The 27,874-nt window shown below is 37.3% G+C and overlaps 1 protein-coding gene across 1 annotated transcript; it reads left to right on the top strand.

The window, feature by feature from the left end:
• The first annotated feature begins 2 nt into the window (after nt 1–2).
• On the top strand, nt 3–27,874 carry WASHC5 (WASH complex subunit 5). The gene is made up of 29 exons (XM_068672641.1): nt 3–155; nt 1,031–1,326; nt 3,427–3,572; nt 5,136–5,220; nt 5,493–5,593; nt 6,516–6,708; nt 8,660–8,812; nt 10,356–10,469; nt 11,572–11,743; nt 12,593–12,720; nt 13,391–13,520; nt 14,646–14,758; nt 15,213–15,379; nt 15,999–16,074; nt 16,794–16,904; nt 17,020–17,160; nt 18,633–18,713; nt 19,370–19,471; nt 20,110–20,289; nt 21,022–21,146; nt 21,475–21,637; nt 22,357–22,459; nt 22,546–22,625; nt 23,675–23,778; nt 24,690–24,819; nt 24,911–25,007; nt 25,422–25,575; nt 25,844–25,931; nt 27,451–27,874. The coding sequence occupies exons 2-29, from the start codon at nt 1,141–1,143 to the stop codon at nt 27,505–27,507; spliced, it is 3,480 nt and encodes a 1,159-aa protein (XP_068528742.1). The 5' UTR covers nt 3–155; nt 1,031–1,140; the 3' UTR covers nt 27,508–27,874.

Here is a 27,874-nt window from a genome sequence, read left to right as displayed (position 1 = left end):
GGCTGGGCACGGCCGCCGCCGCCTCCCGCCGTGCTGCCAACGCCGCGGCGGGGAAGAGGGTTTTTTTGGGGGAGAAGCCGTAGCTCGCCTCGCTGTCGGCAGCCCTGAGGCATGGGGCTGGCTCCGAGGAGGTCTCCCCGGGGCTCGTCCAGGCGGTGAGGGGCAAGGGAGGGCCTGGCAGGGCGGCCGGGAGAAGCGCCCGGGGCTGAGGGGAAGGGACAGGGATAGGGAAGCGCCCGGGGCTGAGGGGGCTGCGCTGCACCGGGGGCGCGTTTCAGGGGGGCTTGGGTGGGGTATTCGGGCTAAAAAGGCACCCTACAGCCCGACAAGGAGTGGGGGAGATGGAATTTAAAGTCCAGTCCTGTTCCCCCGGGGTTGCATCCTGTTACACCCCGCTGGGCTCCACACGACGGGACGGGCAGGCTCCCGGGTCGGGTCAGGGGGCTGAAGGGGCGCCCCCGCTGTCACAAGGGGCTTGGAAAGGTCTTGGTTAAAAAACTAAAGTCATCTCGAAGCCTCCCGTAAAGGCTCCTAAAAAATCAAAGCTTAGTTTTAACGGTGCTGTGCTGCATATCTTGAAGGAAAAAATGTCAATAAATAAATGGCTGCAGCACAAATGCTGGCCCTTTTGCTGCAACAAGTTTTCCTTGTTTTGCTAAATCCCGTTACAGTTACTTTGTTTGTATTTTAACCTATTATAGACACCTAACGTGTTTTGTTTTCCTTGCTACCATCTCCTGTTTGGCATCAATTGCTTCGATATTTGTGATCGTTTCATTCTTTAACCTTTCTCTTCAAATTTTCTGGTCCAAGAAACCGTGCTTGTCTTGCCTGGTTGCACAGGTGACTGATTCAAATGCTGGGTATATACTAAAGATGATTTAAATGCACTTTTTTCACTTCACCAGCTGCTTTAAACAGAGCATTTATCTTTCAACTGAAAGATTTCAGCCTGTGCTTAAAATCTGCATGGATTAAACTATAAAAAATACAAACATGAAGCACTGAATGTGTGGTTTTGTTTTTACAGGCGCTGTTGATGGAGCAGCTAGTTTTCTCATTCTTCTTCAAATCACCTGAAAACTAACGTTCAGAAACAGACTACAGGACCTGTGCTACGTGTTCACCTCCGGCTCCACGATGGTTGATTTTCTTGCTGAAAATAATCTCTGTGGTCAGGCAATTCTTCGGATTGTCTCCTGTGGAAATGCCATCATTGCAGAACTCTTAAGACTCTCAGAATTTATTCCCGGTGTTTTCAGGCTGAAGGACAAGGCTGATCAACAGAAGTATGGAGATATCATATTTGATTTCAGTTATTTTAAGGTAAATCCTTTTCTTCTGTTGTTAAACTTCACTTTAAAGTGTTGTCTTGGTAGAGCATAAGAGCTACAAAATAGCCATTCCTGAGTGCTCTGTTTATTACCAGCATGCTTCAGAACTGACTGCAATGACTTGCTATTTGCCTAGTGCTTACCAGAAATCTACTGACAGAGATAGTAATTGGGATATGCTCGCATGCTACCATTCCACGTCTGGACTGTCTTGTATTTTGTATAGTTTTGGTCACACTTAGCCTCATCTTACTCATTTGAGTGAGCAGAAACAGTCTGGTGAGCACGCTGTGCTTAGGCCCCTAGGCAGAATATACATTTAACCAGTACCCACGCTGAGAGTTTTAGGGCAAGAAGGGGAGGCAACTTTAAGTGCATGCATAGAATAGCAGTCTTTCAGAATGTATGATGAGTCATCTGGCCTGCATATTTTGATGGGTATTGATCATATAAGACTTGAGTCCTTGGTTATTATTTCCTGAAGGAACTTTAAATTTTGCTTTGACCAGCAGGTCCTGAGCCTGTGCAGTGGGTTGTTTTTCTTTGGAGCACTACTGTGGGCAGTATGCCCATCTTCCTTTGGTTATCTGTAGCTTATTCTTTGCAGCTATGAAAACTGCTTCATGCTTTCCTGTCTGACAGTACCATGATTGTTCATTCACTGGACTCGTCACGTGCACTGAATCAACAAATAAATCAAAGAGCAGAGAACATGAAAAGCCCCTGTTTCCCTTACAAACTTAAAGCTTCTTGTAGAATGTATTTCCCTCTATCATTCTCCAGCATGATTAAGAAGAAGCTGTAGGGACTATCTAATTTGACTTTATCTGAATTGCATAATAAAAGAAAAGTTAATAATACAGCAATATGGCAGGGGTGGAGAGGAATTGGTAAGAGTTGTCAACTTTGAGTACTGGCTCAGAACCTCAGGCACTGAAAACCCTAAGCACAGGTGATTTCCCAGATACCTTTAGATTTAAGTGTTTCAAGTCTCTCTAGAAGTCTTTTTTTTTTTTTTTTTTAGGCAAATTACTTGAAAATTTTAAAGTGGATAGGTGTAATTGGTAAGAAATACAGTTATCCTGGAAACTGGAAGGATTTTAACATTAAGGAAACAAAGCAGTGCTGCTACTTTCCAGAGTGATTGCACCAAAATCAGTAAAAGACATACTTAAAAAACAGAGATTATATCACTGCTAACATTTCATTCCTATATACATGATTCTTAAAATTAATTAACGAGAAAAGATTTGACATTTTGAAAAAATCCATAGGCAATTTGGAACCTACTTTTATCCTTTGTTTTATGTAGCAATTTGAAAAAGTGAAACACAAGACCATTTTCAAACTACACAACAATTACCAACCAGATGTTAGGCTTGATATTTTATTTTAACTCTATTTTAATTTATTTTTTTTAATCAAGTTCATGTTTACTGAATCCTTTGAAGTCATGGTCTTGTGCCATGGTAAGTGGCCTGTGGAATATCAACAATATTTTCAATTAAATATTAATATTTTCAATTAAGCATAAGTGATATTTTCAATTAGATTTTAGTGATAAGACCAAACAGAGATTATAAGAAATATTTACCCTGCTAAATGGTTAGAAAGAAAAGTTTGTGGCCTTGTTTTCAGAAGGTCAGGCTTGTCACCCTTACCCTTTTTTCACATGGTTCTTAGTGACAGTTTTTGCATTAATTTCAGGTACTGTTGCTGAGCTAGATCCAATCTGTAAAAACTCTCCGATAAGACTAATGCTTTCAAGCAGTTCAAATGCATAAGGAAGTACTAAGCTCACAACTGTTTGTGAAGCCTCAATGCTATGTAATCTAGCTGAGAAATCAATCAGATCAAATGTGTAAAGGAAGAAATTCCAGCAGGGAGATGGATAGTACTACAGAAAGTCCATTGTGAACCACACAGCAACTTCAGATGCGTCAAAGTTTTACCCAAAGTGTTAACTATTCTTTTCTATTGGTTAAGTAAGAGAAATCATATTTAAAATAAAAGTGTAACAAAGTGTAAATCTAATTGTAAGTGTCATGGACACAGTCAAATGCTGTCTCTAAACGTGAATGTCTTTTCTTAGGGGCCTGAGGCATGTGAAGGCAAACTGGAAGCCAAACCTGAGTTACTGGACTTAGATGAAGAATTTCGTGAAAACAACATAGAAATTTTGACAAGATTTTATCTAGCTTTTCAGAGTGTACATAAATACATTGTAGATTTGAACAGGTATAGTATATTTTATATATATACATGTAGAGTTTCTGACTGGAGTACTGATGAGTCTTAATGATGAGAAGCTTTTTCTTCAGAGACCCAGTTTGCTCACTGTTTAAATGTATTGATGTGCACTTGGGAGCCTGGATTATTGGAGTAAGCATTAGTGTTTAGAATCATAGAATCCTCTTGATTGGAAAAGACCTTCAGGATCTACAGGTTCAACCATCAGCATGATCTACTGAGTCCCATCACTAAGCCATATCCCTTAGTGCCACATCCACATGTTTCTTAAACACCTTAGGGATGGGAACGCCGCCACTTCCCTGGGCGCCTGTTCCAATGCTTGACCACCCCCTCCACGTAGAAATTCTTCCTCATGTCTAATCTAAACCTCCCTTGGCACAACTTGAGTTTGTTTCCTTGCATCCTATACCTTGTCACTAGATAAAAGACTGCCACCCTCCTTGCTGCAACCTCCTTTCAGGTAGTTATAGAGATTGATGAGGTCTTCCCTCAGCCTCCTTTTCTCCAGACTAAACAACTCCAATTTTCTCAGCTGCTCCTCATAACTCTTGTTTTCTGGTACCTTCACTGCTCTTCTCTGCACACACTTGAGCACCTCAATATCCTTCTTGTAGTGAGGGACCCAAAACTGAACACAATATTCAAGGTGCAGTCTCACCAATTTATTCCTACTGTTGCTTACCAGCTTAATACGTTACTTGAAAACGTTCAACCTGTTAATTAGAGATATTTTTTCTCCTTTATCATCGATACTGTCATGAAGATTTTTGAATAAAAGGAAACTCCATGTTGTCAACCTATATTTTTGTGGTCTTGCAAAACAATCTATCAGAGAGTGCATTGTCTTTAACTTTCATTGTCATTATTTTCCCGAACTTAATTCTTCAACTGAGTTACCTGAAGTTTTCAAAACTCAGAAAAGCAGTATGAAAGGTTCGTGGAACACTCTGAGAAAAAGTTCCTGAGAATCTTAAGCATAAGTTTTTTTTGTTGCTGGTTTTATCTGAAAAGATTTATTGTAGGGTAATATGCAGTGTTACTGGGAAGTCCTTTAATAAGAAGAAATTCTGTTAATCCGCAAGAACATTCCTTGTTCTGAGCTCCACCTTCCATATTGCAGTTGAGATAAATTTAACCTATTTCCAGGAGACATTTTGGGGATAACTTGAAAATGTGACAGTTTTACTAGATTTCAGAGTGGGGGAGGAACTTTTCTTTCTCAGTATTTTGTTCTCAGGCTGTTTTCCACCCATTTGAAGGTTAAGAGGATGTCAGCTGTAAGGTACAGAGTATTCTCCAGCACAGTTCACACACCCCATCTGGAAATGAAAGGAGGATTTTGCCAGCTGGTTGGCTCTAGCTAGGAATTCCAGCTTTTCATTTCAGACTAGCATTTCTTCCTCTTTGAAAAACTTGATGCTGCTTGTGCTAGGAAGATGTTCCGAAGCCTCTCTTGACTTTCAAAGGATTTTGGTCAATTGAGTTCTGAAGAAACATAATTTGAGAGCAAAGCAGTCAATGACCAACTCTCTCTGTTGTGATTGCTAGATATTTAGATGACCTCAATGAAGGAATTTACATTCAGCAAACGTTAGAAACCGTCCTCCTTAATGAAGATGGAAAACAACTTCTAGTAAGTATTCAATAATTTTGTAATATTAAACAAGGTACCAAACAGTTCTGTGCCACTCTAGACAAAAATGAAAATTCACCAAATGCACAGTAATGCTATGGCTTATTTTGAGGAAGGCGAAGACCGAAAATCTTCAGTCTACCATTTTTGACAGTGTGTTGACTACATAGTTGCCATTCTGTTAGTTTATCATCACTTGCTTGTCTTTTAATGTTACTACAACATTGTGTTAATTGCAGTTTCTTCCCTTTGTTCTTTCTGTTTCTGAACAGTGTGAAGCACTCTATCTGTATGGAGTCATGCTATTGGTCATTGACCAGAAAATTGAAGGAGAAGTCAGAGAAAGAATGTTGGTTTCCTACTACAGATACAGGTAAGGTATATTGGTGTTCAGAAGCACTCAAGGCTGAAAGAATGTGACACGGTATACTCAATTCACTGGGTTACTGAATTAAGATAATGGAAATGTCAGCACCTGTTTGACTGTACATATAGACTGATAATTGTGCAGAGCTCTATGAATATCAGTGGGGCTCCTTGCATTCACTATTTTTGCAGGTCTGGCTGTAAAACTGCAGCAACAGATTTTTCATGTTATCACAGTAGAGACTTGAAGTCCACTGACAAATAAGCTTTCAGCTAAAGCTTTAGCATTGCAATTGTCAGCTGTGAAGATGTCATCGATAAGTGAGCAAATCTTGGTGAAAAGTCATTTTTATCCAGATGGCAGATGCAAGTCAGGCTTCTTGTAGTTACAGTGCTAGGCAAGTGGAACTTGTGGTTTTTGTGGCACGTCAAACACTAATGTCACAGTTCTTAACTATGATAACTGAATTCATAAAAGGAAAAACAAAATAAAATGGGATTTCATAGGAAGACTGACAGCTTTGCTATAGGACAGGTAGGGTCTCAAAGAGTGAAAGGGAGCATCTTTTGCCTGTGCTGCTTTGACTACATTGAATGCAGAAATGGAGCAACAAGCAGAATTCATAAAAGGCAGGTGGAAGAAACAGAACAAAACTGTTCCTCTGAATACAAAGCTATTTTTTCTGTCCCTAAATAAAGTTCATTTTTCTGTTTGTGCTTTGTATGTTTATCTGGGATTTCAGTGTGGATATATATCAGTGTCCTCCTATAATGGTGAAAACTGTATTCATGGGATAAACATCCAAAAACATCCCAGACCTTAATATCTGATCGCTTTCTTAGAGGAAGGTCATGATTACAAGGGAAGGTAAAGGAGGAAATAACTAGGTCATAGAGCTCAATTTTTGTTCCTTCGTTCTGTAAAACAGTGCAGCCCGATCCTCTGCTGATTCCAACTTAGATGATATCTGTAAATTGCTTCGAAGCACTGGGTACTCGAGCCAACCTGGAGCTAAAAGACCTCCAAACTACCCTGAGAGCTACTTCAGCAGGGTACCCATCAGCGAAACATTCATCAGCATGGTTATTGGCCGCCTGCGGTCAGACGACATTTATAATCAGGTAAGTTACTGTGAGATAAAAGAGAGATCTAAAAAGAATAGCAGATGATTTCTCAAATAAGCTACTCAACAATGAAGCACAGAAGAAAATACATACTCACCAAATTGTGGAGGTTGGAAAGGACTTCTTGCAATCATATAGTCTATGCTCCTGGCTCAAGCAGGGTCAACTCGGGCGGATTGCCCAGGACCACGTCCACTTGGGCTTTGAATATCTGCAGAGGATGGAGAATGGAGAACCTCTCTAGAAAATCCATTCCAGTGTTTGTCTAACCTCACAGTAAAAAAAGAAGCAAAAAAAAAAAAAAAAGCAACACCCTTTTTCTTTAATGTCTTTAAATCTTAAATGATTGGTCACTCTTAATAACTAATCCCCTCAGAGATTGTAGTAACTAACTAAAATAACAGCAACGACATTTATCATCCCTTAGTAGACAGCTTGATTAAAAAGAAACCCTAATGTCACAGTTCTTAACTATCATAATTGATTTAATAAAGGGAAAAACAAAACAAAAGAAGCAAAGTATGAACAATGTCTCAGTCTCCTCTAATATGACTCCTTTGAGAGATCTTTAACAAAACATTTGCTTTTGAGCAGAATTTGGTCTGTAGTGTGGACAATCTTTTATCTGTAATTTTAAAGTACTTCTTAATCTGCAAACCTCACTTGAACTGATACTTCATATCAAAATTACTTGCTTTCATATTTATAAAATATTATTGGTTTATTACCTTTGCAATAAACATTTGTGATTTCTATTTTTATAGTACTTACAGTTAATAATGTTTACTGAAAAACAGTAATGTTTCTATTCAAAGCATAGCTATAATTAATGCACTTTTTCTAATGTAGTAGAGAAAGTTAAATTAGGGTAGAAAGCTCCAAAGTGAATAGAGCTTGTTTTACTGAAGTATATTATGTCTGTGTTGTTACCTCCTCTGATACTTGCAGCCTATTTTCAGTGGCAATAGGCAGAATTTCCTGATTTTTCTTATTAGTCAAAAATCTTAACTTTATCAAGTACCTAGGCAAAATTAAATAAGAGTAGGATGTTACTAAATAAAAGCAAGGAACAGTTTTCCTAAGGACAAATCATTACGTCTTATTGAATATGATTTTAATGCCAACTCCTGTGTTAGTATGGAGGTCTTTTAATATATTATCCTACGTACTTTTAAAATGAAATTTCAGTTGATAATTTGAATCTTTTTGGTCTTGCTGATAGACGGAATTGGTGAATAACTAAATTATCTTCATTCTTATTACCTCTTTTATTAAATTACTCTTGCTTTTATTAAATTAATCTTTGTTTTTATGTGAAATGAACTACAGCATCCCTAGTCCTTATGTAATATTTATTTCTAGCTATGTTCCTTCCATATAATCTTAAGCTCTTTGGTTCGTCCCTTCTTTGGTTCATGTACGGCACAGTAATATCTTGTGGTAGCCTGTTAAATTAGCAGATATCTACACAGTCAACTTTTATATCCTGTAAAATATATCTGGTAAATACACTGCATGTATAAACATGTCCCACTTACATGCATATGCTCTTTGTCTCATAGTAACCTATATATAATATATATATATATATCCTATACATATAGGTTATATGTATATTATATATAGGTTACTATGAGACAAAGAGCATATGGGGATATATATATATATATGGGATATGTGTGTGTGTGTATATATATCCTATAGGATAATATATTATATCCTATAGGATATATAAGTTATATTATATGTAGGTTACTATGAGACAAAAAGCATATATGTATCCTATAGGATATAAATATTATAATATATATTACTATATGTTACTATTACCTAATATGTATTACTATATAATATATGCGTATTACTTTCTAATGTGCCTCATGATATTTGCAAGTGGTTTATGTTGCTGTATATTATTATCTTGTTTTATTTTGTTCCCTTTCCCTAGGTTTCTGCATATCCTTTACCAGAACACCGCAGCACTGCCCTGGCTACTCAGGCTGCTATGCTCTATGTGATTCTGTACTTTGACCCTTCTATTCTTCACACACAGCAAGCAAAAATGAGAGAGATAGTGGACAAATACTTTCCAGATAACTGGGTAAAAAAATAATTTTGTTTTAAAGTTGTTCTCTTGATTTTATGTTACAGAAATAATATGCTTAATTTTTACAGCATGCATTGCAGAAAAAAATAATGTTCTAAAAGAATCTGTTGTTATTATTTTCTGGTGAAGTTTTACTTTGCTCAGAATGAAGCAGTCTGAGTCAAATCTTCTGGATAAGCACAGAAAGCTATCCTTTGAAAATATGAATTATCACTATAAATCACAGAATTGTAGGGGTTGGGAAGAACCTCAAGAGTCCATCGGGTCCAACACCCCCGCCAGAGCAGGTTCCCTAGAGCAGGCTGCCCAGGTAGGCGTCCAGACAGGCCTTGATTATCTCCAGAAAAGGAGACCCCACAACCTCCCTGGGCAGCCTGTCCCAGTGCTCCGTCACCCTCATCGTGAAGAAGTTCTTTCATATGTTGGTGCGGAGCTTCCTGGGCTCCGTTTTGTGGACGTTGCTCCTTGTCCTTTACCCACAAACCACTGAAAAGAGGTTGGCCAAATCCCTCTGTCTCCCACACTTAAGATATTTGTAAACATTGATAAGATCCCCTCTCAGCCTTCTCTTCTCAAGGCCAAAGGTGCTTTATTCAAATGCTTACCTCAACTACATTCTGATACCACCAAGGTAAAGTCAATCATTAAAAAAAATGTCAGCTGGAAAGTGCATTTAGGCATCTTCTTGTCCAACCTCCTTAAAGCAGGGCTGGCTTTAGAGTTAAATCAGGTTGTTCCTGTCTTGTCCAGTAGAGTTTTCAGCATCCCTAAAATTAAGATTCTAAAGCCTCGGGGCTCCTGTGGCTAGGTTTAATCACTCATGGTGAGGAATTTCTTCCATCTGTCCAACTGGAATTTCCCTTGTAGCTCATGACTGTTACCTCTTGACTTTTCACTGTGCACCTCTGAGATGAGCCTGGTTCTGTTGTATCCCCCAAATTCCCTTTAGGTAGTGGAAGGCTGCTGTCAGTTCCCTTAGCCTTTTTTTTTTTTTTTTCTCTAGCGTAAGCAAAGCCAGCTCCCTCAGACCCTACTTCCATTGTGGGTCCCTTTCTAGTAGCCTTCCATTTGATTCATTCCACTTTGTCCATGTCTGTCTTGTACCAAGGAGCCCAAACATAGACACGTTACTCTAAATGGAACCTCACGAGGTCTGACTAAAGGGAATAGTCACTTCCCTCAATCTGCTGGCCACAGTCTGGCTGGCATAGTCTAGTGTATGATGAGTCTTCTTTGTCGTAAGGCTGTGTGTCTGATTCCTGTTCAGTTTGTCTACCAGGACACATAGGTGACTGAAAAAGTCCCTTTTTTCAGGGACTGAAAAAGCTGTCAGCTTGTTTTCAGAACTAAGCTTCAATTAACTAATTAACTATATTTTTTGGTATCTGTATTCTTTGCTCCAGGGTAGGAAGACATAAAATGAAATACAGTTATCTCCTATTCATACCTACAACATATCACTCCCTACTCATGTTGCTAAATGAAAAGCACGTCTTCTAAATAAAATTGTAAACACAGCTGCTTGTTTTCTGCTTAGGTTATCAGTATTTACATGGGAATCACTGTAAATCTAGCAGAAGCATGGGAGCCCTATAAAGCTGCTAAAACCGCCCTCAACTACACTCTGGATATTTCAAATGTCAAAGAGCAGGTATGTAAGACAGCATTCAATATTTTTAGCAAGGTTTCAGGCAGTGTGGCTATCTCAAATATCTATATTTTTCTTCTCTTGTCTACAATTGTTTGAATTGTATTCTAGTACAATACTTTGAGAATATAACTTTTGTATAAAACTGAGTTAAAAGATCTCAAAATCTTGTATGCCCATCATTGCTTGTTTCCCTTCCTTCCTTCTTTTTCTTCTTGTGGAAAAGGAGGCTAGAAGATTCCCTTTTCCCTAAAAGTTCCTGGTTCACAACTTGACAAAATAGATGCTGGTGCTCAACACCATCTTGTTCAGTATGGCATATCTTAAGCTGACTATGGTGTTTGGTCTTCCATAGGTAAAAATTTTAGAAGTTATACATTCATTTTGATAACGTGGTACTCAGCCAAATAGTTGTGCATTGTGCCTCAAACAATAGTCTGGAAAACCCACCTGATTTTAAAGAATGATACCTTAACATTGCAATGTAGTTGCTGGGTTTTTATGTGAAATTCTTTTTCTGTGCCTAAAAAACAGTGAATAATACTGGCCTGTTTGTAAAACCAGACAATAATTGGGGGATTTTGCTGGATTTATGATTGTTTAAATGCCTCCTTAGGGTTTGAACAAAGTGTTCAGAAAAGAACACCACGCAGAAGTGTCTGATGAGAAGAACCATGGTATACGTTGTCTTCTAAACGTAGGGAATATGAGCGGACATTTCTTGTTAGTCTTCAGGGAAAGAGTTTGCTAAGTAGAACTGGCACTTAATTCATGACAAGTATATCCCATTCTCAAGTCGATTGTTTTCTTTCTTATCACCATGTTTAGGAATGATTTCTAGCAAGTATGTAAGTGAATATATAGGAAGTTCACAAGTCTGCATTTTTGAAGCATTCCTTTGTAGAGCAAAGATCCTGAAATACACTTTGCATTCATTGTCACGTAGCTGCAGTTGATGATGTTGCCTACTAGAAATGATAGTGATTTTTTTACATCACTTTCCTGATCTGATACCGTTTAAATTTTAGAAGCCCCAGCTGTATTTTACATGACGCATTCCTTTTGAGGCAAGGATTGTACTGACGCAAGCATTGTGTATTCTAAGGCAAGCAGGTACGCTGCGGTCACTGAGCGGGTGCACACTCAGGTGCAGCAGTTCCTCAAAGAGGGCTGTCTAAGGGAAGAGCTGGTGCTGGACAATATTCCCAAGCTGCTGAATTGCCTACGAGACTGCAACGTGACAATTCGCTGGTTGATGCTTCACACTGCAGACACAGGTAAGACTTCGTGCCAGATTTTTATTCCAGAGTTGTCAGTCCTGCTCTACTGGTGCTTCATCTTAGGTCCTGAGAGAAGTTCACTGTGTGCTACTGTTGAAGTCAGCAGAATTTAATTTACTATTTTCAGTGGTTTGTTGAGCAATTCTTTTGTTAACAGTCTCCTAAGATCTTTGGCTGAAATGTACACGCATGCATTTCCTTAAGTCTTGCAAACTATATACAGGTATAAAAACAACCTTTGAGAAGTCATCATCCTGTTGAATAACATTCTGCAGAAAAAGTCTGGGAATGTTATCTTCTTGTGCCTTATCACTTAAAGCATCATTGTGAGAATTGTATGTATCACTAAAATGAAAGCCATAGCCAGCTTTTTAATATCTTAGTAATTATTTGAAAGCACAGTTTTTATTCTGATAACTGTTGAATAATGTCTCTGACATGAGTTTGGATCTGCAAACTTACTTGCTTAGGCATAGCCTTGGTTGAATGCCTGTGCTGTCTCTGTGACTTCTTGGTATGTGAGATCTTCTGTTGTACCTCCACATGTTCTCTGTAACAGTCTCAGAAATGCTGATCTCTGGGCTTCTCAGACAGGAGTACTAAATTCACGCTTAGTTTGCAGAAGCTCGCAGAAGAATTGTAATGAAGCTTAAGCACCCCAGAAACCTTAATTATTCCCTCTTCTAAGGAAGGGCAGTGATACCCATGTAAATGAAGAACAAGTGGGGACTGACATATCAGAACAAAATGGTTTTGCTATTAACCTATTAAAGAGTCTGTTTACAAAGATTTAAATGCTTGGCCAAATTCTGTAACAGTGGAGAAATGTTGTCCTTCCATTTTCAGCTTGCGATCCAAATAATAAACGACTCCGCCAGATAAAGGATCAAATTCTAACAGACTCGAGGTACAATCCCAGGATCCTTTTCCAGCTTCTTCTGGATACAGCTCAATTTGAATTCATTTTGAAAGAGGTAACGTGCTGCTGCGTTCTTCAGAGTTTTACCCTGAACAGCAGAGCAGAGATGAAGACTTGATTTTGCCTGAATATCATGATAATCAGCACACTCAAATCTGTTGAAAATGCTGCACAACTTTTTATCCTCCCATACATCTCTTTTCCAGGCTTTCTTTAAAAGAAAGAAGAAAGCCCTTGTATGTTGAGGATAAGCTGCTAGGAAAACTCTTACATCTATATATAAATTTATGCTGTCTGTAAAAACACTCCCAATTAATTCTGTGCTACTAATCTGGTAAAATACATATGAGCATGCTAAATGTCAAATACATGCTCTTTTAATTGAGTTTCTGTGTATAGGCTGAGATGACTATGCAAAGTCTAACTCAAAATTAGATCAGTCTTCTAGCATCTCTAAGCTAAAAAAGTTACTGGATATTTCTATACCTGTCTAAATGCCAACAATATCTGTCATATATATTTTTTAAATTCAGTTAATTTATATCATCATATGTACATCCCACTGGCTGTATTTCTCAATGCTTTAAATTTTCATGTTCTGGTGAGGTCTTGAAGTTATTTAGTACTCCCTGTAAGTCAGTTCCATCTGTTTTCAGTATTTCATTTCATTTATTGTCGTTTGCCTTCTTGACGGTTTCATTTACCAAATGCTTTGTTTTCAATAGATGTTCAAACAGATGCTGTCAGAAAAACAAACAAAATGGGAGAACTATAAAAAAGAGGGATCTGAAAGGATGACTGAACTCGCTGATGTCTTCTCAGGAGTTAAACCTCTTACAAGAGTAGAGAAAAATGGTACTTATTAAAAATTAAACTGATGGGGGAAAAATAATTTTATTTTTTTACTTCTAAATGAATACCAAAAGAAAATTCATGAGGCTAATACTGATGATAATGAAAAAATTCATGCCCTTCAGCTGCCACAGAAATTTCTTACAGGCTGTCTTCCTTAGGTTTACTGCATATGTTCTATATGTAAGCCATGTTTAGGTTCCTAATATTTAGATGACTATATTTTAAAATATTTTTCTCTTACTGCTTTGTGTAGAGATGTTAGGTAAGGTAACAAAATGCCATTTCACTCTTCCATGAGTTACAGAGTCGTAACAGAGTTACAGAATCAGTGTTACTGTGTCCTATATACAAAGGAGAGGGAAAATGATATCTGTTAAATATGGGGTTGCTTTAAGGTCTCCTTTCATTCTTTTCCTAGTCACGACCTGCATTTGTTCTATCAGCATTTTTTTCAAAGCTTCTTTTACTTATATTCTGCACTGAATCTTTGAGATTCTCCAAGGAAATGACTTAAAAGCATGAATCTGTATTTCCAGATTTCTTGCTCTGTTTTTTGAAACCTCTTTTTTTTTTCCTCAGTTGATGTAAGAATGAGAATTTTAGATCACTGTCTCATTTGATCACAAACAGCACATAACGTCAGTGTAAGGGCAATATTAGTGATGGTTCCAAAATAGCTAAATTTAGAATAAAGACAATTTTATCACTTTCTTCCATATAAAAACAGACTTACCTTACTGAATTCTTTCCCTCTATCATCTTGATGTCAGCAAGCTTCTAGCTAAAACACAGAAATTGCAGCTGCCAAGAGAATTAACATTGTAAAACCATTTATAAAACACAAATTCATAATTTAAAGGGCTTTATCTTCTTTGTATAGGTTTTATTGTGCCAATTTGTTTTGATAATTGTTTCTTAATGTTCTGTGTGGCACTTACCTAAGCATTTGCTTCTTTGAGAGTCTGTGTCTGGAAAAGGCTAGAATTGTAGAAGATGAAAACATTGTAAATAATGCCCTGTATGTATAGTGTTGAATATTTTTGTTCTTCTTATTGTCTAGCAAATTCCTGGTGTCTTTATTGTTTACTGCCCTTGCAAAGATTTGATTTTCTTGCTCTTACGTAGAAAATCTTCAGGCTTGGTTCAGAGAAATCTCCAAGCAAATCATGTCTCTCAACTATGATGATTCCACTGCTGCAGGCAGAAAAACTGTGCAGCTCATCCAGGCATTGGAAGAGGTATGGCAAAGAAATTTTGAGATAAGTGATGAATTACAAGACAAATCTTCATTTTAACAATAGGTAAATCTATGGATCCTTACAGTCTTGCATATACAGTCATCAGGACCTGCCTGTAGACATAATCATTGTAAAATAAGGAATACTGCATTAAAACTGTGCCACGTACAACTGAGGATTAGTAAGATTTTCCAGAGAAATTAGTTCAGTATTAAACATTTTTTGTCAACATTACATTTTATTTTATTAAAAATTCTGAAAATAAATTCACTTGAAGCTAGAGAGGATAATTTGGAAAGCAGAATAAAAATAGTAGGCCGGGATTTGTTAAGTGTTTTACTGTATCATAGTCCTGAAGAGAGAGATCAGTTTATTGATTTTATTAATGTTGTTGTCTTTAAAGATGAATGGAAAAAAAGGGGATTTTTTTGTTTGGTTTTGTTTTTAAATACAGGTCCAAGAGTTTCACCAGCTGGAAAATAATCTGCAAGTTTGCCAGTTTCTGGCTGACACCCGCAGATTTCTTCATCAGATGATCCGAACTATCAACATTAAAGAAGAGGTCTTGATCACCATGCAGATAGTTGGTGATCTTTCTTACGCGTGGCAATTAATTGACAGGTATCCTCAATCAACGAGGTCTTTCTTCTAAGTCATCATTAGTGAAACTTTACTAACATGAGTAAATGTTTTTTATAACACTGTTGGACTTAAACTTTGTAGGACACTTCCAACTGGAAGTATTCTATGAGTTGTTGAGAATATTTTGCTCTAACCAACTTGAATAAGAATTAACAGCCATTCTTGGCATGTTTTTAGCTGCAGGCTAAGTAATACCATAACTTTTTAGTTTCTACCCTGTTCCAACTAAAACAATTCTATTAAGTTTCCATCTCCACCCTTCAATATAGTTAAGTGTTCTCCAAGATACCAGAGTGCTTCTTTCAACCAAAAAGAGACAAAAATGTTACAGAATGTCTTTTCCAAGGTGTGATTTTGCTAAGCTGCTACTCCGTTAGTTTGGCTGTTACTGATGCCTTCTTCTTTTGCCCCATCTCGCCCTCTATTATAGAGTTTTGTCTAGTCAGTAGCTCTTCGGACCAAAATTCTCCTTTAGTAAAGTTTCACATATCTCCCGTGCCACTTCTGGATCACACTGTTGCTAGTGACATGTGAATTAAGAGCTGAAAATAAGTTTCAGGGGAAAGAACCAATTTGTTTTCTTTCTTTCCTACCCCAGCTTTACATCTATTATGCAGGAAAGCATAAGAGTCAGTCCATCTATGGTAACTAAACTCAGAGCTACTTTTCTAAAGGTAAGCATGAAAGAAAATGAAGGTACTTTAACACTTGTTAACCAGAGCATTTGTTAAATAGACCTTGAGGCTGTGAAGTCACAAGTGATTAAAGTCTTTCTTTTACCAACATTTTCTATATCCAGCTATTTTAGAATTAAATTATTACATTAACTCAAGGTTAGTTTTAAAGAAAATAAAATCCAGTTGTGTATGTTTGTCTGTACAACCAGTGACATTGCCACAATTAGACAAATTAGTCTCATCATCCAGGCTCTACTCATTACAGTTACTGGAGATATCATATCCAATGGGTGAATTCTCTGCATATGTATCAGGAGAGACTGAAGGAATTACAAAGGATAGGGTGGCTATGCTCTTTTTCTGTCATGGTGAAGATTTGGCATCAGATGAAAATATTTTCTGTAGAAACATGAATAGGAAGTAGCATGGGGAGGGAAGGGTAAAATTACAGAAAGAAAATACCTCACATAACTGATAAGATTAGGGAAAATGAATGCAGGGAATGCAGCATTATAGACTGCTGAACTTTTCTGATATTTTAGCAAAAAATATATATATTTTACTTTTTTTATTGGCAAATCTGATGTTGTAACACTGCTGTTTAGGAAGAATGTAGTATTTTAAGGTATAGTTTAAGAGCCTGAGGAAGAAAATTTAGACATTTAATTTATATGAGGAAAGTAAAGGTAAAGTTAAAATGTTAACTTTGTTTCTAGCTTGCTTCTGCTCTTGACCTGCCACTTCTTCGTATCAATCAAGCCAACAGTCCTGATCTTCTCAGTGTATCACAGTATTATTCTGGCGAGTTGGTTTCCTATGTAAGAAAGGTAGGCATTTGAAGAGACATTATTGCCTCATTCCATAATTACCTTTCCTCAATTGACGATTTTTTTATTTGGAGAATGTTCTGACTGTGTTTGTCTCATCTCTCTTTTTACAAAGGTTCTACAGATAATTCCAGAAAGCATGTTTACTTCTCTTCTCAAAATTATAAAGCTTCAGACTCACGATATTATTGAAGTGCCTACTCGCCTTGATAAGGATAAGCTACGAGATTATGCTCAGCTCGGACCACGATACGAGGTGCAGTTAAAATACGGAATTCTTAAAAAGCATGTCTTAAGGGTAGCTGCCTTCAGCCTAAGTTTAAATAGGTTCAGCTCCACAGAGTTAGCACTTTAACAGTGAAGGTGGGTTTGTTGACTGAGTAAAAATTAAAACTGACTCCTGTTACAATGAGAATACCTTAGTTTTCCTGAAGATAGATAAGTACCTCCTCTTTTGTTTGTAAAAGTCCAACTTTTGATCATGCAGAAAAGGAGAGGAAAAGTAAATATCTTTGTAAATAAGTGTAGAAATTTTGGATTTATTTATATGGTGGTGGGAGTGACACTAAAAACCCAAGTCTGAAATTAAGCCGTCATATTTGGAATGCTTGTTCTGGGAGAAGGAGAAAGTTGAAGACTGAATAAACCAGCAGGGTTAAGCCTTTTGTTGTCTTCAAATGTGAAGAGAGGATGGGGACATGTTGATTTGATCAGGTGAAGAAGCTGGTATTGCTTGTTGAAATTTCTGTCTGTGTGAAGTTTCTGACTTCTGCACGGTTACTGGTTTGGAAGAGTGAGTAAACATCAAAAAAATATATATATATTTGGTATATTTGGTTTTATGTTTCACAGAAGATTGAGGAGCAAAAAAAAATGAGTAAACCTGTAATTTTTTCCCCTCAAATAATTTTTTTCCCCTAAATATTTTAGTTCCCCAAGTACCAGTAAGGATGCCATCTTTTTTTCACCAGTTTTTGCGAAAGTGTTATGAGTTTTAAACAACCAGGTTGAGATCTCTAACGAAGCTGACATTCAAACCTGAATACTAGCTTAGGCTTTCCCATTAAACTTTGTAAAGATAGCTTATTTGGGAGTGAGTGGGGGGCAAAGATAGAGGAGGAGGCAGTATTCAGTAACATTCCTTTAATTTTGAGGAAGGAGAAGGGTAACTTCTTACTTGTGATTTCTGTGGAACTGTAAGTCTGAACTGTGTTGTTTCTATTCTCTATAGTAAATGTCTTAAAGGCAAAAGACTGGCTTGGCTGAACTCTGAGCAAAAGGATTTCTACCTAATAATTTAATACTAAGTGAATGTGCTTCCATATTTTGTCAGTGGAAAGGCTGAAGTGGTCTCGCTGCTGGCAGCAAGCTTTGTTGCAGAATAACTACTTCAAGCCATGCCCTCAAAGCTACTTATGTGCAGTTTTGTCCATGATGTTTTGTATTCATGTGATATAGCCAGCCAGGTCTTTTCTCTCATCATCTTTGTAAAGCTGCTGGGAAATACTATTCTTTCCTGCTGGTAACATATCTGTATCGATCTAATCAGAAGATAGATTATTAGTGTACTATATAAGTAAGCTTAGAACAAGATGTAAAATTGAAAGTACATCAGTGCGTTATTCTGCGACAGGAAGCTACCACTGGAGAAGATGTTTATCTTTCTAGCTTGATTATCTGAATCTGTTGAATCACTTGAATAAATTGTATCCTCTTTTTCTATTAAAGGTTGCCAAGCTAACCCACGCAATTTCAATTTTCACTGAAGGTATCCTCATGATGAAAACTACTTTAGTTGGTATCATCAAGGTAACGTTCCATTATTTCAGTAGTCATTTGGTGGCAATTAGCACTTAAGCACAGCTATTTCAGCACACTAAGCAAGACCCAGAAGACAAAAAGACAAGAAAAAAATGAGCTTGCAGACTAGTTTTCAAACAGGGATGCCTGATATGGCATCTAGGTATGAACTGTGTTATTTAAGGTCATTAAGAACCCACAGTTCTCATTGTGCATAGGTTCCTCAACCTTAATTGACACATTTTTTTTCTATTAGAAAAATGACTGCAAGCGTTTCTGAAGAGCTGTTTCTTCCACTGGCAAAGGCTGCTCTACCTACATTAAGATTCCTATTTCAGGACTTCAGAAGCAAGCATTCTTGAAGCAATATATACTCCTTAATGTATTCTGGCTTTTTATAGTTGTACAACATTCTTAATGGACCGTTATCAAAGCTTGAATATGGGAACAGACCTTTGCCATTCAACTTAAAGGAATGGTTTAAGATCTAGTAGAAGTACATAAATGTTAATCTTCTGGACAAGCAACTGGTGGGAGAGTGGATGTGTTAGCACTTCTTTCCTATCAGAAAATAAGTATTTAACGTACTTCTTGGTAAACCTGAAATCTTTTCATATTTTTGATACATTTCCAATTTTCAGGAAAAAAATGTTTCTTCTACTTAGGTGGACCCAAAACAGTTACTAGAGGATGGAATAAGGAAGGAGCTAGTAAAACGGGTAGCTCTAGCTCTTCACAAGGGACTCATCTTTAATCCTAGAGCCAAGGTGTGTAACAGCTTGATTTGATTTGATTTTTTATGTATCTCAGTTTTGTTGACACCTCTTTTATTGTACTACTTTCTAGAAAATAATACTTAATTTTCTGTACAGTTTTCCTTTGTGTAAAGTACATTTTCTTAAAGGTTATTCTTGATCTTATTTGATGTTGCAATGAGTTTATAAACTGGTAAGAATGCACAGAATTCAAAAACCTATTTGTATTCTGTTCCAAGTGTCCTATGAATACTGAGTTCACAGTTGTCTTTGTGATGATTCATGGCAACACGTGATATCTATACAAGTCAGGCTAAAAACAAAAAGAAAAAGTAGAATAAGGATTATGACTCTTTGTTTTATTTCTGTCCAGATTGTTAAGCCTCCCTCCCAGATTAATCAATATTATTATTGAAGCCTAGAAAAAAAAAATTAGAAACAGGAATTAAAAAATATTTTACAAGAAGAATCACTTAAGATATTAAACAACCTGTAATGCATCTCCCAGTGTTTTTTTTTCAGTTCTGTATGGAATATAGTGAAATCCTGGAGAGATTGTTGTGTAAAAAGTCATTTAGAAGCCTATACATTTAGCTTGTATTCTACCTGCTCACAGTTCTGTTTTTCTTTTTCTTTCTTCCCCTCTGTAGCCAAGTGAACTGATGCCTAAATTGAAAGATATGGCAGCAACAATGGATGGATTCCATCGATCGTTTGAATATATCCAGGATTATGTCAACATATATGGTTTAAAAATTTGGCAAGAAGAAGTGTCTCGTATTATTAACTACAATGTGGAACAAGAGTGCAATAACTTCTTAAGAACAAAGGTGCTGGTCAAAACCAAAAATGAACAAAAAAGATGATAAATGCTTTTATGTTGGGATGTTCATGCTTGTGAGTGATGGAACACGTAATGAGTCATGCACGGTCCATAGAGTTGTGTCTTCAACTAAATCTGTTATCTACCATGAAAAACATCTGGCCCCAGCTTTTTCTGAACAATTTCAGCGCCCCCCCTGCATTGGTTGTACATAAGAGCAAAGAACCCCAACCAGAATATTTTAGTATCTTTTGCCAGTGAGCAATATCCTTCTTCTGTTTCTCAAAGAAAATAGAAAATAACTAATGAATCCCAGTAGTCTTCTCTATATCTTTGGTTAGCTGTCTGTGTGCAGGCTTAGGAAGACTGCAGTAGTTACCAGCTCTTTTTGTGATACTTCAGAAGCAGTGGAAGGAATACATTTACATTTGGGAGACAAAATGGTAGACATTTTTCCTGCAGAAAGGAACAGATGGAATTCTGAGCAGGAGTGGAGGTAGTTCTCTCAACCTCCATGCTTAAGTTTTCCTTGCCCTTTGTCCTAAGACCTGTTCTCTGCTTTTTTATGGTTTTTCTTTTGTTGTTGTTCGTTTGTTTGTTTTTAGTACCCTGCTTTGTATAATTTACTATATTGTTTTACATTGTACTCCTTTAAGTTAAACAAAATCAATAGAATTCGTAGGGCAGATTAAAAATGTGCAATGCTAACACTGCCAAAACTCTAAAACTTATTTTTCAGATTCAAGACTGGCAAAGCATATACCAATCTACTCATATTCCTATACCCAAATTCACCCCTGTAGATGAGTCTGTAACATTTATTGGTCGGCTCTGTAGAGAAATCCTGAGGATCACAGACCCAAAGTAAGTACTGTACATCACAAGCCATATTACTAGCTCCATGCATTGAATTGGTCCACTACCACTATATGCAAATGAAATGTATAATAGCTTTCCTTCGACTGCCATATCATCATCTTTATCTAAAACCAAACTTACCCAATCTGCCCTGTATATTTTAAATGTTAGCTTAAAAAATTCCAACTTGAGTGTACGAAGCAAAACTGTGCAAGAGCCCTTGCAGAGAGACTTTCTAATGTCTTCCAGAATGAGATGACTCATTACTCTTATCACAAAAACCGTCTGCAGCTTATTCTGAAATACGTTATTTCTTTGTTTAATTTTTCCTTAGAATCACGTGTTACATTGACCAAATGAACACCTGGTATGATATCAAAACTCATCAGGAAGTAACCAATAGTCGCCTCTTCTCAGAGATCCAAGACACTTTAGGTACCTTTGGTCTCAACGGTTTAGACAGGCTGTTATGTTTCATGATTGTAAAGGAGCTGCAGGTAAACTTTTGAACTTCAGTTTCTCAAGATCATGTTGCTTTTATTGCTTGGTAACTTTTCTAGTGAAATAAAAATCCAATTAACTTTTGAAATGGCAAATTCAAATCAAAAGCATTTGAAAAACGTGCTTTCAAACCCAAAGGTAAAATCTGAGTTGCAGATATAATTATTGGGTTTGTTGCTCTTGAGTAAATTGAGCTAGGCAGTGTAGGCTATGTGTTAGATGATGCCTCTCAGAGGTATACAACTTCAGGTCAGCTTTTGTTTTTTATGTCTAGATATCAATGAAAAATTGGATTGTTTAAGTCTACTATGATATGAATAAAGTGTTGATTCTATGCAATGATGCCGTTCCATAATACCTAGGAGTGCAAGCAAGGTGTTTTGTTTTTTTCTTTGAAAAATCTAATGTGGTTAAAGATTTTAAAGAAAATCAAATATTGATGAAGACAGTTTTTCCTTGTGAATTGAATACCAATGACTACAGTGGCTATGTGTATTGAGGAGGTGAATCTGCTAATTGTTCTAGCACGGATTACTGTAAGTCAGGAAAGCAAAAAGGTTAACTACATATTTGTCAACTCTTAATATCTGGAAATAGTCTTTCCTTGCTTATTCTCTAGCAACAAAAGACTGCTGTTGAAAATTTGGCTGTTTTACTACCAAGATGAAGCATAGCATACATGTGTGAGGATTTTACTTTTCTTTCTTTTATTTAGAATTTCCTCAGCATGTTTCAGAAAAATATATTACGAGACAGGACAGTACAGGATACCTTAAAAGCACTTATGAATGCTGTCAGTCCTCTCAAAGGAATTATAGGTAAGTGCTTTCTGGTTAAGATGGAAGAAAGCTGTTGTCTTAGTACATTTGCATTTATTTATGTCTCACCCTTCTTCTTTTCTCAGCAAACTCAAACAAGGTTTATTCTGCAGCAATTGCAAAAACTCAGAAGATCTGGACAGCATATTTGGACTCCATAATGAAGGTAGGCTTATGTTATTTAGTGATGTACGGAATCTGCTCTAAGCACTTTGGTTATATACCTCAGTCTGCTTATTTTTGTGTTACAGTGTTGTGTAATGTTGACATGGAATTTTGTAACATTGCAAATGAAGCAGGACTGGATTTTTGAGAGCTCCTGAGCTTCAACTATATGCACAGCTTAAACTCCACAAGGTGCTTAGCACTGGAATCCATATGTAAAAACCACTAATTCACTAAAACTGAGTACAGCATTAGAGTTCTGATCTGGGAGGACTGAGGCAGTGCTCAATACCAGGAACTCTGACACTCCTCACAGTGCCATGTGGACAGTTGTGTGTGTACCTAAGGCTAAAGTTTTGAATAGTACCATGTCCTGAGCTTGCCTCCTTCACACAGAGGGAGGTCTGACATGCCAGAAATTTAAGCAAACTGTGCCATTAACATGTCTGTTTGCCTTGCATTTGTGTAATGATGCTTTGCAGCCATTTTAGAGGGCCCTGAGAATATTTCCTTATGCTGTTGAAGTGAAGAGGAAGGGGCAGGCAAAGAAGGAGAAGAAAGTTGACAGCAAAAAGCCTCTCCATGATCCCCTGTTGTCATTTAATCCCTGCCATTTCTGACCCTAAGGTCTTGGGAGAAGTGGGAAAAAGTATCTTTACTTCCCAGTGAAAAACAAGCAAGTAACTGGGTTTTTTGTTTCTGGTACCTTTTCAGTGCCCTCTTCACACTGCCTGTATTTGCTGTCATGAACTGCTTATAAATCTTGAGCGCTGTGACTGTCCCTCCCCTTTTGCATAGTTGGGGTCTGTCAGTTCTGTATTTGGGCAGTCTGAATCAGTGCTCTCTTACTGAAATGAGAGAGTATCTCCAACCACTGTGTATGTCCCTACTTTGGGCAGCCCTGCAAAGGCTGTTAGTTGTAATGAGGGCTTTATATAATCTATTTAAATATTAATTACTGTTACTTTAAGTTTTTCCTTAATTTGTCTTTCTTCTTCCCCCACTGCATTCAGTGTAACACCACTTTTGTTTGTTTGTTTGCACAAACAGGTTGGTCAGATGCAGATTTTAAGACGGCAGATTACCAACGAGTTAAATTATTCCTGCAGGTTTGACTCCAAGCATTTGGCTGCTGCACTGGAAAATCTCAATAAGTAAGAAGTAAAATGTGCTAAAGAGCTGTGTGCATTACTGTGATGTGATTATTCAGATTGTCAGATAAACAATCTGCAAAACCTGTATTATGGCAAAATATGCAGTCTGATTGGGTTTTTGTTCTTGTCAATGGTTATTTTAATTTGAACCCAACAAAAACTGGTTAAAAATAAATAGAATAGAATTGTAGAATCATCGTAAAATGGCTTGGGTCGGAAGGGACCTTAAAGCTCACGCAGTTCACAATAGCGGAGTAGAGGGGGGTGAATCACCTCCCTCGACCTGCTGGCCATGCTTCTTTTGATGCACCCCAGGATAAAGTTGTCTTTCTGGGCTGCAAGCACACATTGCTGGCTCACATTGAATTTCTCATCCACCAACGTCCCCAAGTCCTTCTCCTCAGGGCTGCTCTCAATCTATTCCCCACCCAGCCTGTATTCATGCTTGGGATTGCCCCAGCTCAGATGCAGGACCTTGCACTTGTCCTCGTTGAACTTCAAGGTTCACTTGGGCCCACTTCTTGAGCTTGTCAAGGTCCTTCTGGATGGCATCGAGTCCTTTCAGCATGTCGACCACACCACAGACTTAGTGTAGTAACTCTGCTAGTATAAATAACTCGGCTAGTCATTGTATGAACATATTAGTGGACAGCACAGGTTTTCAACTGCATTTGCTTTTACTTAGCCTTGAATTCATATTTGGATGAGAAATAAAAACAAAGCTTATTTTGAAGCAAAAATTATCTTTGTAAGAAGACATTTCACAAAATGTTGTTCACTCTTGCTAGTGATCATTTACAGGTTTTGAGTGCATGAAGCTTTTATATTAATACGGACAGTGGCATCACATTAGCTTTACTTGCGGATAGTTCAAATAAGTATTTAATGGAAATAATTTATTTCCCTTTTAGAGCAATACTGGCTGATATAGAAGCACATTATCAGAATCCATCTCTGCCTTACCCTAAAGAAGACAACACTCTTCTCTATGAAATCACAGCTTATCTGGAAGCAGCTGGTATTCACAATCCTTTAAATAAGGTCAGGCTTACATTTAAGTGCTTGGTATAGTTTGCTTTTTTGCTTTCACAGATGTGGAAAAACTGTGCTTTTTTTTTTTTTCTCCCCTCAGATCTACATCACAACAAAACGTCTGCCATATTTTCCCACTGTCAACTTCCTGTTCCTGATTTCACAGTTTCCAAAACTTCAGTACAACAAAAATTTAGGTATTGTATAAGTTGCTTGTTGTTCATGTAAATCTGATGAAAAGCTATCTGAAATCATTTGCATTGAAGACATTCGGTTTTTGACTTGAGTCCATGTTCAGACAGGTTTATTTTAATGTTAATGCAAAATAAAATGGGGTTGGAAACAGAATCCAAGTTTCTTCCTTTCTCATTCCATCCTGTGCCGTAGTTAATATCATTAAGCCATTTGCTGTGGAAGAAATACAGTTGCTACGTTGTTTTCTGTTTCCTACTTGTGGGCAAGCAGAATGGGAGGCACAGCAGAAAACCTCATGAATATATATATATATATTTGTCCCTGCCATAAATATATATTGTTTTATAAACATGTGTTGTTTTTGTCTGTTTTTTTTGTTTGTTTGTTTGTTTTCTTTTCTTTTCTTTCCTTTGCAGGAGTGGTATGCAAACGGCCAGCTGATCAAATTGACTGGCTTCCTCTAGTGCTGGGACTCCTTACCTTGTTGAAACAGTTTCACTCAAGATACACAGAACAATTTCTGACTCTCATCGGTCAGTTTATTCGTTCAACGATGGAGCAGTGCACAAGGTATCCACATCCTCACTTTCTACTTACCTGCAGAGGGTTTCAGTATTTTTACTACTGCTTTTTCAGTGTGTTCTTTTAGTAAAGTATATTTGACATAATAATATTATTATTTGACTTAAGTGTAAGATTAAAATGTTTCTCTCCTTGTAATTGAACCACACAGTAATGAGTGGAATAAGCATTTTTGAAGACTGGGATTTTAATGTAATGCTATGCAAATAACTGACCAACTAGTAAGACTGTGGTCTTCATGATTGCTTAATATTAGCCAGAAGATACCAGAAATGCCTGCTGATGTAGTGGCTGCCCTCATGTTCCTGGAAGACTACATTCGCTACACAAAATTACCAAGAAAGGTAAGAGAGAATCCCATGTCTTCTGTAGACAGCACTGGGAGTGCTGGACTCTCTGGACTTAAATATATCTCTAGATCCTAAGACAGTGTCTGAAAGAGAATTTAAAATGAGACATTTCTTTATGTGACTTTAACTGTTGTGGAAGCCAGTGATATAACACTTTCCTACATTAGCTTGAATCTGTCTGGATTATTTTCAGACTATTCAACTGCTACTCACTGTAAATTATTTTCCCCTGTTGTTCCTTACAGTTATGTTCTTAAATGCAAAAAAAAAAAGCACAAAACAAACAACTGTAATCAGGTCTTCTAGATAATTAGTGCTGTTTCTGTTTCAAGAGAGATGTGTATACATTCTTTTATGTCTGGAGTCCTCCCCAGAGGAGATAAATCTTGGTTTATGCTGCAGCTGCATACCAGCAGTTTGATCACGTGTGCCTACTCAAGAATGTGGCATCACCTGTAAATGAATATGCAAAATAATGGACTTGCGAAGTATGTCCAAAAAGCAGTATTTGCCCTTTTCAGATGGTCTGTAAAAGGTCACCAAACTGAAATGTGGATGAAAAATCTGTTACCTGATAGAAAATGGTCAAAACAGATTCTCATAGTCTGTACAACTTACAGCTTGTGTTACTTGTATACTTTGTGTAACTATTTTTATATTAATCTCAGTGTCTTTGGGAAGAATATTTTTCTAGAAAATACAGAAAGAATAGAAAATACAAGAAGGATTTCAGTTTTGCATGCAAGAGTAGCCTGTTTCCATTTAATCTTTGTGTCAGTTGCTGGGGGCCTTTTGGGAAAGGGAGTGATACAACAAAAGTTCTGAGATGTTGCAGAATTAAATAATAACAAACTTATCAGTATTCTAAATCCAGGGCTAAATGCTATTTGGAAAGCGTAAATCTCCAGTCCTTGATTTCCTTTCCTTCCCTTCTTCCCAAAGAAGCAGGACTTCCTAGGCAGCTTCTGTATTTCACGTGCAAAGGAAGTTCTGGAAGACTGTGCTTGTAGAGACTTTCTTTTAGGATTAAATGTGACTTAACTCCTTTTGAAGATAATATTTATACATGGTATTAAAAATAAGTCATAATCCTCTTTGCTATTGTCTGTGCCTCAGTTAAGAAAAGATGATTCATGAATGAGCTATTTTGTATTTCTTAGATAATACTTAGGACTAAAAGATTTTTCCAGCTTCACCCTTGTTCTAGCAGGAAGTCCCCATGTCGGTCTTTCAGCTGATGTGTCTGGTACTTGTGCCAGCTTCCACTTCAGCCTCGTGCTATGTGAAGAAACAGCAGAGAGGGTGTTCTTCCAGTCTCGCACAGTAGCTCTGGTCCCAACAACTTTTTCCAGCCCTGAGCTAGCTTCACATGTCTGATACCATGTTCCTGCCTTGTTCAGGTCGACATTATTGCATGCTTGATTAATAGATTAGATATTCTGTATTAATTGGTGAGCTGAGCATACAGATTAATAATGAAGAAAATATCTGACTGACTTCCTCTTTACTCTAGGTCGTTGAAGCACATGTGCCTAGCTTCATTTTTGATGAATTCAGAACTGTTCTGTGAAAATGGAGAAAGACCAAGGCTCTTCCCCAAGCCCGAAACAAGGAATTGAGGATGGGCCAAGCTTTTCAGAACTGTATCTTTTCTGTGCTTTGAGGCAAGACCTGCAACTGTCACTACAAAATATAACCATCAGCACACATCTATATCATTAACACTTGTTTAAATCTTGGCATGAAATGCAAACCATATCTCGTCCAAACTGTGTACATTTTGTACTGCACATTATAAATGCTGTATGTAATTGTTTACGTATAAATCATTTAGTTTTTTGTTCTGAATAACTATTTGTGGAAGTTGGATTTTTGTATCACAAACGAGCAATGAAATTGGAAATAAAGGTATCGGATTCTTTGCCAGGACTCCTGAA

The sequence above is a fragment of the Anas acuta genome, chromosome 2 (assembly GCF_963932015.1).
Source record: "Anas acuta chromosome 2, bAnaAcu1.1, whole genome shotgun sequence".
Lineage (NCBI taxonomy): Eukaryota > Metazoa > Chordata > Aves > Anseriformes > Anatidae > Anas > Anas acuta.
Note: the sequence above shows the minus strand (reverse complement) of the source record. Positions and strands in the feature narration are given on the sequence as shown.

Coding starts and splice junctions, on each gene's coding strand:
- WASHC5 (XM_068672641.1), top strand. CDS start 1,141: ATGGTTGATTTTCTTGCTGAAAATAATCTCTGTGGTCAGGCAATTCTT. Junction 1,327..3,426: donor TTGATTTCAGTTATTTTAAG/GTAAATCCTTTT, acceptor GTCTTTTCTTAG/GGGCCTGAGGCATGTGAAGG. Junction 25,932..27,450: donor ACACAAAATTACCAAGAAAG/GTAAGAGAGAAT, acceptor TCTTTACTCTAG/GTCGTTGAAGCACATGTGCC.